Source organism: Hemiscyllium ocellatum, chromosome 10 (assembly GCF_020745735.1).
Source record: "Hemiscyllium ocellatum isolate sHemOce1 chromosome 10, sHemOce1.pat.X.cur, whole genome shotgun sequence".
NCBI lineage: Eukaryota > Metazoa > Chordata > Chondrichthyes > Orectolobiformes > Hemiscylliidae > Hemiscyllium > Hemiscyllium ocellatum.
Window position 1 is genome coordinate 12,806,274 of NC_083410.1, and position 15,848 is coordinate 12,822,121.

Here is a 15,848-nt window from a genome sequence, read left to right on the forward strand (position 1 = left end):
AAGGCTCTGTGTGTTAGTGACAGTGTAAACACAGCAGTGAGATTCCCCAAGGCTCTGTGTGTCAGTGACAGTGTAAACACAGCAGTGAGATTCCCCAAGGCTCTGTGTGTGAGTGACAGTGTAAACACAGCAGTGAGATTCCCCAAGCCTCTGTGTGTTAGTGACAGTGTAAACACAGCAGTGAGATTCCCCAAGGCTCTGTGTTGGTAGTGACAGTGTAAACACAGCAGTGAGATTCCCCAAGGCTCTGTGTGTTAGTGACAGTGTAAACACAGCAGTGAGATTCCCCAAGGCTCTGTGTGTTAGTGACAGTGTAAACACAGCAGTGAGATTCCCCAAGGCTCTGTGTGTCAGTGACAGTGTAAACTCAGCAGTGAGATTCCCCAAGGCTCTGTGTGTTAGTGACAGTGTAAACACAGCAGTGAGAGTCCCCAAGGCTCTGTGTGTTAGTGACAGTGTAAACACAGCAGTGAGATTCCCCAAGGCTCTGTGTGTTAGTGACAGTGTAAACACAGCAGTGAGATTCCCCAAGGCTCTGTTGTTAGTGACAGTGTAAACACAGCAGTGAGATTCCCCAAGGCTCTGTGTGTTAGTGACAGTGTAAACACAGCAGTGAGATTCCCCAAGGTTCTGTGTGTTAGTGACAGTGTAAACACAGCAGTGAGATTCCCCAAGGCTCTGTGTGTGAGTGACAGTGGAAACACAGCAGTGAGATTCCCCAAGGCTCTGTGTGTTAGTGTCAGTGTAAACACAGCAGTGAGATTCCCCAAGGATCTGTGTGTGAGTGACAGTGTAAACACAGCAGTGAGATTCCCCAAGCTCTGTGTGTTAGTGACAGTGTAAACACAGGAGTGAGATTCCCCAAGGCTCTGTGTGTTAGTGACAGTGTAAACACAGCAGTGAGATTCCCCAAGGCTCTGTGTGTTAGTGACAGTGTAAACACAGCAGTGAGATTCCCCAAGGCTCTGTGTGTTAGTGACAGTGTAAACACAGCAGTGAGATTCCCCAAGGCTCTGTGGGTTAGTGACAGTTTAAACACAGCAGTGAGATTCCCCAAGGCTCTGTGTGTTAGTGACAGTGTAAACACAGCAGTGAGATTCCCCAAGGCTCTGTGTGTTAGTGACAGTGTAAACTCAGCAGTGAGATTCCCCCAGGCTCTGTGTGTTAGTGACAGTGTAAACACAGCAGTGAGATTCCCCAAGGCTCTGTGTGTTAGTGACAGTGTAAACACAGCAGTGAGATTCTCCAAGGCTCTGTGTGTTAGTGACAGTGTAAACACAGCAGTGAGATTCCCCAAGGCTCTGTGTGTTAGTGACAGTGTAAACACAGCAGTGAGATTCCCCAAGGCTCTGTGTGTTAGTGACAGTGTAAACTCAGCAGTGAGATTCCCCAAGGCTCTGTGTGTTAGTGACAGTGTAAACACAGCAGTGAGATTCCCCAAGCCTCTGTGTGTTAGTGACAGTGTAAACACAGCTGTGAGATTCCCCAAGGCTCTGTGTGTTAGTGACAGTGTAAACACATCAGTGAGATTCCCCAAGGCTCTGTGTGTTAGTGACAGTGTAAACACAGCAGTGAGATTCCTCAAGGCTCTGTGTGTTAGTGACAGTGTAAACACAGCAGTGAGATTCCCCAAGGCTCTGTGTGTTAGTGACAGTGTAAACCAGCAGTGAGATTCCCCAAGGCTCTGTGTGTTAGTGACAGTGTAAACACAGCAGTGAGATTCCCCAAGGCTCTGTGTGTTAGTGACAGTGTAAACACAGCAGTGAGATTCTCCAAGGCTCTGTGTGTTAGTGACAGTGTAAACCCAGCAGTGAGATTCCCCAAGGCTCTGTGTGTTAGTGACAGTGTAAACTCAGCAGTGAGATTCCCAAGGCTCTGTGTGTTAGTGACAGTGTAAACACAGCAGTGAGATTCCCCAAGGCTCGGTGTGTTAGTGACAGTGTAAACACAGCAGTGAGATTCCCCAAGTCTCTGTGTGTTAGTGACAGTGTAAACACAGCAGTGAGATTCTCCAAGGCTCTGTGTTTAGTGACAGTGTAAACCCAGCAGTGAGATTCCCCAAGGCTCTGTGTTTTAGTGACAGTGTAAACACAGCAGTGAGATTCCCCAAGGCTCTGTGTGTTAGTGACAGTGTAAATACAGCAGTGAGATTCTCCAAGGCTCTGTGTGTTAGTGACAGTGTAAACACAGCAGTGAGATTACCCAAGCCTCTGTGTGTTAGTGACAGTGTAAACACAGCAGTGAGATTCCCCAAGGCTCTGTGTGTTCGTGACAGTGTAAACACAGCAGTGAGATTCCCCAAGGCTCTGTGTGTTAGTGACAGTGTAAACACAGCAGTGAGATTCCCCAAGGCTCTGTGTGTTAATGACAGTGTAAACCCAGCAGTGAGATTCCCCAAGGCTCTGTGTGTTAGTGACAGTGTAAACTCAGCAGTGAGATTCCCCAAGGCTCTGTGTGTTAGTGACAGTGTAAACACAGCAGTGAGATTCCCCAAGGCTCTGTGTGTGAGTGACAGTGCAAACACAGCAGTGAGATTCCCCAAGCCTCTGTGTGTTAGTGACAGTGTAAACACAGCAGTGAGATTCCCCAAGGCTCTGTGTTGGTAGTGACAGTGTAAACTCAGCAGTGACATTCCCCAAGGCTCTGTGTGTCAGTGACAGTGTAAACACAGCAGTGAGATTCCCCAAGGCTCTGTGTGTTAGTGACAGTGTAAACTCAGCAGTGAGATTCCCCAAGGCTCTGTCTGTCAGTGACAGTGCAAACTCAGCACTGAGATTCCCCAAGGCTCTGTGTGTTAGTGACAGTGTAAACACAGCAGTGACAGTCCCCAAGGCTCTGTGTGTAAGTGACAGTGTAAACACAGCAGTGAGAGTCCCCACGCTCTGTGTGTTAGTGACAGTATAAACACAGCAGTGAGATTCCACAAGGCTCTGTCTGTTAATGACAGTGTAAACTCAGCAGTGAGATTCCCCAAGGCTCTGTGTGTTAGTGATAGTGTAAACTCAGCAGTGAGATTCCCCAAGGTTCTGTGTGTTAGTGACAGCCTAAACACAGCAGTGAGATTCCCCAAGGCTCTGGATGTCAGTGACAGTGGAAACACAGCAGTGAGATTCCCCAAGGTTCTGTGTGTTAGTGTCAGTGTAAACACAGCAGTGAGATTCCCCAAGGATCTGTGTGTGAGTGACAGTGTAAACACAGCAGTGCGATTCCCCAATGCTCTGTGGGTTAGTGACAGTGTAAACACAGGAGTGAGATTCCCCAAGGCTCTGTGTGTTAGTGACAGTGTAAACACAGCAGTGAGATTCCCCAAGGCTCTGTGTGTCAGTGACAGTGTAAACTCAGCAGTAAAATTCCCCAAGGCTCTGTGGGTTAGTGACAGTGTAAACACAGCAGTGAGATTCCCCAATGCTCTGTGTGTTAGTGACAGTGTAAACACAGCAGTGAGATTCTCCAAGGCTCTGTGTGTCAGTGACAGTGTAAACTCAGCAGTGAAATTCCCCAAGGCTCTGTGGGTTAGTGACAGTGTAAACTCAGCAGTGAGATTCCCCAAGGCTCTGTGTGTTAGTGACAGTGTAAACACAGCAGTGAGATTCTCCAAGGTTTTGTGTGTTAGTGTCAGTGTAAACACAGCAGTGAGATTCTCCAAGGCTCTGTGTGTGAGTGACAGTGTAAACACGGCAGCGAGATTCCCCAAGGCTCTGTGTGTTAGTGACAGTGTAAACTCAGCAGTGAGATTCCTCAAGGCTCTGTGTGTCAGTGACAGTGTAAACTCAGCAGTGAGATTCCCCAAGCCTCTGTGTGTGAGTGACAGTGTAAACACGGCTGTGAGATTCCCCAAGCCTCTGTGTGTTAGTGACAGTGTAAACACATCAGTGAGATTCCCCAAGGCTCTGTGTGTTAGTGACAGTGTAAACACAGCAGTGAGATTCCTCAAGGCTCTGTGTGTTAGTGACAGTGTAAACACAGCAGTGAGATTCCTCAAGGCTCTGTGTATTAGTGACAGTGTAAAGCCAGCAGTGAGATTCCTCAAGGCTCTGTGTGTTAGTGACAGTGTAAACACAGCAGTGAGATTCCCCAAGGCTCTGTGTGTTAGTGACAGTGTAAACTCAGCAGTGAGATTCCCCAAGGCTCTGTGTGTCAGTGACAGTGTAAACACAGCAGTGAGATTCCCCAAGGATCGCTGTGTTAATGACAGTGTAAACACAGCAGTGAGATTCCCCAAGGCTCTGTGTGTTAGTGACAGTGTAACACAGCAGTGAGATTCTCTAAGGCTCTGTGTATTAGTGACAGTGTAAACACAGCAGTGAGATTCCCCAAGGCTCTGTGTGTTAATGACAGTGTAAACACAGCAGTGAGATTCCCCAAGGCTCGGTGTGTTAGTGATAGTGTAAACCCAGCAGTGAGATTCCCCAAGTCTCTGTGTGATAGTGACAGTGTAAACACAGCAGTGAGATTCTCCAAGGCTCTGTGTATTAGTGACAGTGTAAACCCAGCAGTGAGATTCCCCAAGGCTCTGTGTTTTAATGACAGTGTAAACACAGCAGTGAGATTCTCCAAGGCTCTGTGGGTTAGTGACAGTGTAAACACAGCAGTGAGATTCTCCAAGGTTTTGTGTGTTAGTGTCAGTGTAAACACAGCAGTGAGATTCTCCAAGGCTCTGTGTGATAGTGACAGTGTAAACACAGCAGTGAGATTCCCCAAGGCTCTGTGTTGGTAGTGACAGTGTAAACTCAGCAGTGACATTCCCCAAGGCTCTGTGTGTCAGTGACAGTGTAAACACAGCAGTGAGATTCCCCAAGGCTCTGTGTGTGAGTGACAGTGTAAACTCAGCAGTGAGATTCCCCAAGGCTCTGTCTGTCAGTGACAGTGCAAACTCAGCAGTGAGATTCCCCAAGGCTCTGTGTGTTAGTGACAGTGTAAACACAGCAGTGACAGTCCCCAAGGCTCTGTGTGTAAGTGACAGTGTAAACACAGCAGTGAGAGTCCCCAGGCTCTGTGTGTTAGTGTCAGTATAAACACAGCAGTGAGATTCCACAAGGCTCTGTGTGTTAATGACAGTGTAAACACAGCAGTGAGATTCTCCAAGGTTTTGTGTGTTAGTGTCAGTGTAAACACAGCAGTGAGATTACCCAAGCCTCTGTGTGTTAGTGACAGTGTAAACTCAGCAGTGAGATTCCTCAAGGCTCTGTATGTTCGTGACAGTGTAAACACAGCAGTGAGATTCTCCAAGGCTCTGTGTGTTAGTGACAGTGAAAACCCAGCAGTGAGATTCCCCAAGGCTCTGTGTGTTCGTGACAGTGTAAACACAGCAGTGAGATTCCCCAAGGCTCTGTGTGTTAGTGACAGTGTAAACTCAGCAGTGAGATTCCTCAAGGCTCTGTGTGTTCGTGACAGTGTAAACACAGTCGAAAATTCCCCAATGCTCTGTGTGTTAGTGACAGTGTAAACTCAGCAGTGACATTCCCCAAGGCTCTGTGTGTTAGTGACAGTGTAAACACAGCAGTGAGATTCCCCAAGGCTCTGTGTGTTAGTGACAGTGTAAACTCAGCAGTGAGATTCCCCAAGGCTCTGTCTGTCAGTGACAGTGCAAACTCAGCAGTGAGATACCCCAAGGCTCTGTGTGTTAGTGACAGTGTAAACACAGCAGTGACAGTCCCCAAGGCTCTGTGTGTTAGTGACAGTGTAAACACAGCAGTGAGATTCCCCAAGGCTCTGTGTGTTAATGACAGTGTAAACTCAGCAGTGAGATTCCCCAAGGCTCTGTGTGTTAGTGGTAGTGTAAACTCAGCAGTGAGATTCCCCAAGGTTCTGTGTGTTAGTGACAGCCTAAACACAGCAGTGAGATTCCCCAAGGCTCTGGATGTCAGTGACAGTGTAAACACAGCAGTGAGATTCCCCAAGGTTCTGTGTGTTAGTGTCAGTGTAAACACAGCAGTGAGATTCCCCAAGGATCTGTGTGTGAGTGACAGTGTAAACACAGCAGTGCGATTCCCCAATGCTCTGTGGGTTAGTGACAGTGTAAACACAGGAGTGAGATTCCCAAAGGCTCTGTGTGTTAGTGACAGTGTAAACACAGCAGTGAGATTCCCCAAGGCTCTGTGTGTTAGTGACAGTGTAAACACAGCAGTGAGATTCCCCAAGGCTCTGTGTGTCAGTGACAGTGTAACCACAGCAGTGAGTTTCCCCAAGGCTCTGTGTGTTAGTGACAGTGTAAACACAGCAGTGAGATTCCCCAATGCTCTGTGTGTTAGTGACAGTGTAAACACAGCAGTGAGATTCTCCAAGGCTCTGTGTGTCAGTGACAGTGTAAACTCAGCAGTGAAATTCCCCAAGGCTCTGTGGGTTAGTGACAGTGTAAACACAGCAGTGAGATTACACAAGGCTCTGTGTGTTAGTGACAGTGTAAACACAGGAGTGAGATTCCCCAAGGCTCTGTGGGTTAGTGACAGTGTAAACACAGCAGTGAGATTCCCCAAGGCTCTGTGTGTTAGTGACAGTGTAAACACAGCAGTGAGATTCCCCAAGGCTCTGTGTGTCAGTGACAGTGTAACCACAGCAGTGAGTTTCCCCAAGGCTCTGTGTGTTAGTGACAGTGTAAACACAGCAGTGAGATACCCCAAGGCTCTATGTGTCAGTGACAGTGTAAACTCAGCAGTGAAATTCCCCAAGGCTCTGTGGGTTAGTGACAGTGTAAACACAGCAGTGAGATTCCCCAATGCTCTGTGTGTTAGTGACAGTGTAAACACAGCAGTGAGATTACACAAGGCTCTGTGTGTTAGTGACAGTGTAAACACAGGAGTGAGATTCCCCAAGGCTCTGTGGGTTAGTGACAGTGTAAACACAGCAGTGAGATTCCCCAAGGCTCTGTGTGTTAGTGACAGTGTAAACACAGCAGTGAGATTCTCCAAGGCTCTGTGTGATAGTGACAGTGTAAACACAGCAGTGAGATTCCCCAAGGCTCTGTGTTGGTAGTGACAGTGTAAACTCAGCAGTGACATTCCCCAAGGCTCTGTGTGTCAGTGACAGTGTAAACACAGCAGTGAGATTCCCCAAGGCTCTGTGTGTGAGTGACAGTGTAAACTCAGCAGTGAGATTCCCCAAGGCTCTGTCTGTCAGTGACAGTGCAAACTCAGCAGTGAGATTCCCCAAGGCTCTGTGTGTTAGTGACAGTGTAAACACAGCAGTGACAGTCCCCAAGGCTCTGTGTGTAAGTGACAGTGTAAACACAGCAGTGAGAGTCCCCAGGCTCTGTGTGTTAGTGACAGTATAAACACAGCAGTGAGATTCCACAAGGCTCTGTGTGTTAATGACAGTGTAAACACAGCAGTGAGATTCTCCAAGGTTTTGTGTGTTAGTGTCAGTGTAAACACAGCAGTGAGATTACCCAAGCCTCTGTGTGTTAGTGACAGTGTAAACTCAGCAGTGAGATTCCTCAAGGCTCTGTATGTTCGTGACAGTGTAAACACAGCAGTGAGATTCTCCAAGGCTCTGTGTGTTAGTGACAGTGAAAACCCAGCAGTGAGATTCCCCAAGGCTCTGTGTGTTCGTGACAGTGTAAACACAGCAGTGAGATTCCCCAAGGCTCTGTGTGTTAGTGACAGTGTAAACTCAGCAGTGAGATTCCTCAAGGCTCTGTGTGTTCGTGACAGTGTAAACACAGTCGAAAATTCCCCAATGCTCTGTGTGTTAGTGACAGTGTAAACTCAGCAGTGACATTCCCCAAGGCTCTGTGTGTTAGTGACAGTGTAAACACAGCAGTGAGATTCCCCAAGGCTCTGTGTGTTAGTGACAGTGTAAACTCAGCAGTGAGATTCCCCAAGGCTCTGTCTGTCAGTGACAGTGCAAACTCAGCAGTGAGATACCCCAAGGCTCTGTGTGTTAGTGACAGTGTAAACACAGCAGTGACAGTCCCCAAGGCTATGTGTGTTAGTGACAGTGTAAACACAGCAGTGAGATTCCCCAAGGCTCTGTGTGTTAATGACAGTGTAAACTCAGCAGTGAGATTCCCCAAGGCTCTGTGTGTTAGTGGTAGTGTAAACTCAGCAGTGAGATTCCCCAAGGTTCTGTGTGTTAGTGACAGCCTAAACACAGCAGTGAGATTCCCCAAGGCTCTGGATGTCAGTGACAGTGTAAACACAGCAGTGAGATTCCCCAAGGTTCTGTGTGTTAGTGTCAGTGTAAACACAGCAGTGAGATTCCCCAAGGATCTGTGTGTGAGTGACAGTGTAAACACAGCAGTGCGATTCCCCAATGCTCTGTGGGTTAGTGACAGTGTAAACACAGGAGTGAGATTCCCAAAGGCTCTGTGTGTTAGTGACAGTGTAAACACAGCAGTGAGATTCCCCAAGGCTCTGTGTGTTAGTGACAGTGTAAACACAGCAGTGAGATTCCCCAAGGCTCTGTGTGTCAGTGACAGTGTAACCACAGCAGTGAGTTTCCCCAAGGCTCTGTGTGTTAGTGACAGTGTAAACACAGCAGTGAGATTCCCCAAGGCTCTATCTGTCAGTGACAGTGTAAACTCAGCAGTGAAATTCCCCAAGGCTCTGTGGGTTAGTGACAGTGTAAACACAGCAGTGAGATTCCCCAATGCTCTGTGTGTTAGTGACAGTGTAAACACAGCAGTGAGATTCTCCAAGGCTCTGTGTGTCAGTGACAGTGTAAACTCAGCAGTGAAATTCCCCAAGGCTCTGTGGGTTAGTGACAGTGTAAACACAGCAGTGAGATTACACAAGGCTCTGTGTGTTAGTGACAGTGTAAACACAGGAGTGAGATTCCCCAAGGCTCTGTGGGTTAGTGACAGTGTAAACACAGCAGTGAGATTCCCCAAGGCTCTGTGTGTTAGTGACAGTGTAAACACAGCAGTGAGATTCCCCAAGGCTCTGTGTGTCAGTGACAGTGTAACCACAGCAGTGAGTTTCCCCAAGGCTCTGTGTGTTAGTGACAGTGTAAACACAGCAGTGAGATACCCCAAGGCTCTCTGTGTCAGTGACAGTGTAAACTCAGCAGTGAAATTCCCCAAGGCTCTGTGGGTTAGTGACAGTGTAAACACAGCAGTGAGATTCCCCAATGCTCTGTGTGTTAGTGACAGTGTAAACACAACAGTGAGATTCTCCAGGGCTCTGTGTGTCAGTGACAGTGTAAACTCAGCAGTGAAATTCCCCAAGGCTCTGTGGGTTAGTGACAGTGTAAACACAGCAGTGAGATTCCCCAAGGCTCTGTGTGTTAGTGACAGTGTAAACACAGGAGTGAGATTCCCCAAGGCTCTGTGTGTTAGTGACAGTGTAAACACAGCAGTGAGATTCCCCAAGGCTCTGTGTGTTAGTGACAGTGTAAACACAGCAGTGACATTCCCCAAGGCTCTGTGTGTCAGTGACAGTGTAACCACAGCAGTGAGATTCCCCAAGGCTCGCTGTGTTAATGACAGTGTAAACCCAGCAGTGAGATTCCCCAAGGCTCTGTGTGTTAATGACAGTGTAAACTCAGCAGTGAGATTCCTCAAGGCTCTGTGTGTTCATGACAGTGTAACCACAACAGTGAGATTCCCCAAGGCTCTGTGTGTCAGTGACAGTGTAAATACAGCAGTGAGATTCCCCAAGGCTCTGTGTGTTAGTGACAGTGTAAACACAGGAGTGAGATTCCCCAAGGCTCTGTGTGTTAGTGACAGTGTAAACACAGCAGTGAGATTCCCCAACGCTCTGTGTGTTAGTGACAGTGTAAACACGGCAGCGAGATTCCCCAAGCTCTGTGTGTTAGTGACAGTGTAAACACAGCAGTGAGATTCCCCAAGCCTCTGTGTGTTAGTGACAGTGTAAACACGGCAGCGAGATTCCCCAAGGCTCTGTGTTGGTAGTCACACTGTAAACACAGCAGTGAGATTCCCCAAGGCTGTGTGTGTAAGCGACTGTGTAACATAGCAGCGTTATTCTCCATGCTTCTGTGTGTTAGTGACAGTGTAAACACAGCAGTGAGATTCCCCAAGGCTCTGTGTGTTAGTGACAGTTTAAACTCAACAACGAGACTCACTGAGGCTCTGTCTGTCAGTGTGTATGCAGCAGTGGGATTCTCCAAAGCTCTGTGTGTCAGTGGCACTTTAACCAGAGCAGAAGATTCTATTTCTCATCATTTCTGGGAAATGGTAAACTCGGTTTCTGAGCAGTTTCATTAAAATTTTAAAACTGTGTGAAGCCCTCCCACTCAACGTTATTAACATGTACCAGTGAACAGTCTTTGAATCAGTCAGGCAAAGAGGAGGGGAACCTGGTTTCCAGCAGTCTGCGATAAAGTTCCATTTAATGTGGGAGCGAAAAATAGGAATCTGATACACTTTTCATTTCCAACTTCAAAATCAGATAGCAGAATGGAAGCACATTCTTTTCAAATGATGCTATCGACATCTGTAATACCGGTGTTCTATGAATGTGAATTAAATTCTCTGCGGTGTACTTTCTTCCTTGGCACTGGAAATGGGAAAATAAATACCATGCAATAAATCTTTATTTCTTCAAAAAAATGTGGAGCATTGTTTGGATAGTCTGAGCTACGCCGCAGAGAATCCGCTATAGGTTGACTGAGGCAGCAACTGTCTTCAGTGGTGAAGCCGTTTTCTCTTCTGGTAGAGTAGGGAACACTTGGCAGATTCAGGACGAAGAATGAAAGCTGCAGAACTTCCTTGGGTTGAGTTCTTGAAAGCACAGAAGTTGACCAAAAAAAAATAGAAACGCTAAGATTCAAAACAGAGTGCCAGGAGGGGGAGAAATGTAAAACCAGTAACCAGCAGATCGACATCAACTCAAACCTCGGCGTTCTCTGGGATTTGAGGGAATGAAAGTGGCTCCTGCTCATTGATTCCCCCCAAACCTCAGGAAGCTGCTTCAGTGATTCCGTGGTCCAGTGACAAACTCCAGTGAATTGAACAGTGTGGCCATAACAAAATAAACTGGCAAAATGTTGGAAATCTGAAGCAAAAAAAAACAAAAAGGTACACCACAGGCCTGTTGGGATCCAAAGAAATAAAAGAAACAGATTGATGCTCAGTTAGAATTGCAGTAAATGATTCCTATTCAAGGCTTCTGTTTCCCCTTTCTCCCATCGGATACCAGTGTCTTTCCAGTAATTTCTGTTTCATGATTTAAAATGAAACAAATTTGTGGGAAGCAGGCATTACTGAACGAACCAGCATTTCCTGTCCATTCCAAATTGCCTCAAGGAGCTGACTTCCTGAACCCTGAACTCCATCTGGTGTAGGCAACCCACAGTACTGTTAGAAGGGTGATTACAGGTGAAAGAGATAAGGATTTGGCTTTTGAATACAGCAGAATGAACGACGATCTCAATACAGTGGAATCAGGTCACTTTTCTTGGATGTGATAATAATCCAAGATGCAGTGGCCAACAGGAGAATGGATAGCAACAGATGTGTTTGAGCACACCTGATTCCATTCATAGCACTGGTACAGAAGGTATGTGTTTCGGTTTACTGTATACCCTTACACATTGAAATGAAACATCCTACACTTATGAAGTGCTCATCGTGGCCCGATATCAGTCATTTCACCTTTTCTTTTCAGCATCCCTGCATATGAGGAACAGAATGAGATAGTTCAGTCTCTTGTGGCCAATCCACTCTGCTTTTAGATTATGGCTCATCTGTATCTTAACTTCACTTACCCACCTTGGTTCTGCAACTCTTAATTCCCTTGGTGAACAAAAATCTGCCAATCTTGCGCTTTTATAATTATCAGTTAAAGTCTAGTCTTAAGAGCATTTTCTCTGGGACAGAGCAGAGGTGGAGGGAAGGATTTTGTTTTCCAAAGCTCCACTATTCCTTCTGTGAATAAATCCTTCATGGTATTTTTCCTGTATGGACTACTTTGATTTCATCAATGTAATAATACTTATTACCAAGAATTAACTTCAGCACTCATAATTTTGAAATCTTGCAATTTGTAAACTCCAATTCTGGTCTGGAACAAAACAGAGTCTGGTTTGAATCTGCTACTGCGATGTGTTGTTTTATGTGTAATATTTTAATTTTCTCACTTGTTATTTGTCTCCATCAGTGCTGTAAATTTACAGTGGTTCGTCTTTGCAACTTTTCACTTGCATTTATCCTTTTCACCAATACAGGTTATTAAATGCACAAAAATTACACTTAGTCTTGCCACTGTGTCTATCCCATTAAACACAGAATGCAACAAATGATACCTGCTTCTCAGGATCTAAACATCAGGTGGACCTCCAACAGGCAGAATAAGTCAAAGCAGAAAACAATATTAAACAATAAACGTGAATCTGAGCCTGACAGTTTGAGAACGTGTATTTAGTTTCTAAAAAAAAACTCATCAGGAAATTAAATAACTCGTATCTGAATAAAGGATGATGAAACAATTTGATTGCTATTAAAATCACAGCTTCAAGGACGGAAAGCTCCTCTCCTTACCTGGTCTTCCCTAATTCCAGTTCCCCACCAAGCCTCACTTTCCTCTGAAGCCAATCAAGCTAATGGATTTGGTCATTCTTGTATTATCCTTGGCGGAATGTGGAATTTGGTGCAATAAATGCTGGCCTTATCTATATCCTGACAATTAGTTTTAAGCAGATGGGAGGGAGTTATAGATGCAGTACTATTAAGGATGGCTTTGCAGATCATGGAAGTATAGGTCAAGCAACTTCTGAAGACCCGCATTCCAGAGCTGTTCCAACTCTGTACATCTAGGCTTTGTTCTACCATTATACACAACGTGCGCAGGGTGATTCCAATGTGGGCATGGGGTGTGATATTGAACAAAACTGGTTGTGACCTAGATCATTGTTCTCTTTCACTATAACAGGTAAATGTCCAAGGGTTGCTGCGGTAAGAAAGCACATGAAAATTCAGCTAGTACAGTCTTTCCTGGAGGGCAGGAGATGAACTCCAAAAATCACACATATACCTTCTGTAAATCTCCATAGATATTTCAATCTTACTATCTGCTCTTATGGGTTCTTTGTTCTTTATATATAAACTTTCAGGTATTGCACTCTGTCTTGCAAAGATGAGGAAAGAGACTTTTGAATATCACCAGTCAAGAATGTACAGTAATGCTAACTGGAATATGAAGGTCCTCATTCCATTTCTGCCTTTTTGGAACTAAGTCATCTCATTATCCTCATTGTTAATCACCTTCTGACAAAGTCAAATATTCTCAGAAATCATTCATTTCAAACTAGCAGTTCACGATTTAATTTTCAGGCAGCTAATTACAGAGAGTATTTGTTAAATGAATGTGTGAGGATGAAATATTCTATTTTACTCTGTTTGCAAAGATAAGGAACACTTTTTTTTAAACTGAACTGCCATTGGTTTCTAGAAACCATTTAGTGGAGGAATTAGTAATTATATTCAATGCATTTATCTCTAATTATAAGTCATCATTAAGTTAATAGAGTTCTTCCAAAACAGTGAGCTGTTTAGATCAGCAAAGACAGTATGAAAAATTGCCTAGTGGATTTACAGTTTCCTTTTAAACGATAAAGTCACAGATAAGCTCTTCATTTTCAGCCACTAAAACACAAACAATTCGAACCACACACTCTTCTCCTTAATGGTCTGACGCAGAGTCGAAGCTTATGACACAACTGTTTTGGCTCAGAGTTACTTTCATCATCTTCGCTGAATAATATCCATTCATCTCCCAGACTTTTGCCAATCTGTTTCCCGCAAGCCCTTTATCCCAGAGTCATTGAAAAAATACCAAATGTGTCACTTGCTTCATCATGAATCTCTGACCTCCAACCTGCTTCACAATTTGAGATACTTATTGTTTGGTTTCTGATAGGATTTCTTCCTGTTATATTCAGGTTATGATGTAGGACTGTGCCTTCAGGATCCTCGGCCCGCTATGGTACAAACAGTTGGAGTTTGCCGTCCAAAGTGGCTGTGATGAGCTGTGACATAAAAACAAACGAGACATGGCACATTACAGACCAAATAAACTGCTGGTCCTCCTGCATTATTACTGTGACCTCTCTCTTTCAGTTGATGTTTCAACATTATTCTATCACTGACGTTGTAATTTCCTGCTGTTAATGGAATTGTAAACCTGATAATCTTGTACATAAACATCAAAATTATGTACAAAATACTCATTGGTTAACATTGATCCAATGCAACTTGATTCAAAAAATGATTCTAAAATTGTTAAACAAATGTATTCATTTATCCAAGACTGAGATAGACACATTTTAACCTGTAAGGGGATCAAGGCTTTGGGGAAAGGCAGGGAAGTGGAGTTGAGGATTATCCGATCAGACATGATCTCATCGAATGGCAGAGATGACTCAATGGGCCAAACGGCCTACTTCTGCCCCTACGCCTTATCGGTCTTAGACTTGAATTACTAAGCACTTATTCACATGGTATAATCAATTCTTTGTTACATGAATTCAAAGGGACCTTTGAAGGACTGAAGTTATGAAGTACCACAGAAAACAGTTTGAACTTTAGTTCAAACTAGGCACAAGTACTGTTACTTGAACTTGCTTTGGGACTTGAACTCAGATTGGCATTCATCCCTTTGTGAGATACTTAAATGCTCAAGGAGGTTTAAAAGAATTCTTCAGCAGTGACTGTCAATTTAAGCAGATGTGGGAGAAAAGAGGTGTAATCTTAATTCCTCGTTATCTTGTTGTAAGTTGCAAGATTCATTTTCCATTCCAGTGGTTAGACTATTTGTTTTTAATAAATAGATGTCACTCCACTATTTTAGCTGAGTTGGAGTTCCAAACTAATCTAAATCGAGCTATTACTCATTTGCAAACTACCCTAAAAACTAGCATGTCGAGCCAGTCTTTATGTTTCTGTCCATCGGTAAAGTCGCAGTGTATCATTCCTTCAATGTGCTAATACACACATCAAAAATTGTGTCATATACAACATCAGAAGATTAAACATCGGTTGTCCATCTGAGAAACCTCTACCGATTCTGCCTTAAATGAATCCAGGATTCCCAACTCAGCTACACCACTGTCCACCAATTTCAAACACTTATCACCTTTTTTAAGTTTATATTCTAATAGACCGGATGAAAGAAGGAAAGCAAAATTTAGAATTTGATGTTTAAATTCAATTGAATTGACTGAGCTCTGATAATGAATGATCCAAATTGATTCCTTTTGCTGTCCCATGAGGCATTGCCTGAGTGTTATGGTACTGTACTGTGGCATTTTCCCTCTCTTTCATGAAACTGAAAGTGCAAACATGCTAACTGCCTGCAGGATTCTGTGGGTACTGCTCAGGAATTGTGTGGTTGTATCTGGTCTTCCTACGAGACCGCACTGGCATTACAATCAGCGCAAAGTAAACTGGGGTGATATACCAGCCCCCTCCAGGAAAGCCCTATCTCGGGTCAGGCTCTCAGTCCAGTACCAGAACCTGTCAGCAGTGGATGAGTTCACATACCTCAGCAGCACACTTTCTCTAGCTTTTTACATTGATGACAAAACACATACGAGAATTGCCAAAACAAAACCAGCCTTTGGTAGATTTTGAGCATCAGACGGAGAAAGAAGAGGATGAGGTTGGTAAGCACACCATTTGAGACAACCACAACTGTCATCTAGTCATGTAGTCAGAACATCTAGTATTTGCTTAACAAAACAGACCATCTGTGGAGAGCTGGAGTCTGCAGCATGTTCTTATGATGCTCAAAGGACACTCTGAAAACTCCACATAGAGGTTTTGATCTTGACTTTGAGTCCTTGGAGTAGCTTGCCCAGGATCCCTAAATAAGACACATCACAGCCTCCTTTGGAAACTAATGCAAATGGCAGACAGAGAGAAATCTAAGGAAAGGAAATCCAGAGCCAGC

At 44.7% G+C, this 15,848-nt stretch overlaps 1 protein-coding gene across 1 annotated transcript in view; it reads right to left on the bottom strand.

The window, feature by feature from the left end:
* Positions 1 to 13,400: 13,400 nt before the first annotated feature.
* Positions 13,401 to 15,848, bottom strand: part of wdr27 (WD repeat domain 27) — a 471,702-nt gene continuing 469,254 nt past the window's right edge. Inside the window, exon 24 of the mRNA XM_060830707.1 lies at positions 13,401 to 13,926. Within this exon, the coding sequence (XP_060686690.1) occupies positions 13,879 to 13,926 (48 nt within the window). The 3' untranslated portion in view covers positions 13,401 to 13,878. The remainder of the gene's footprint in view (positions 13,927 to 15,848) is intronic.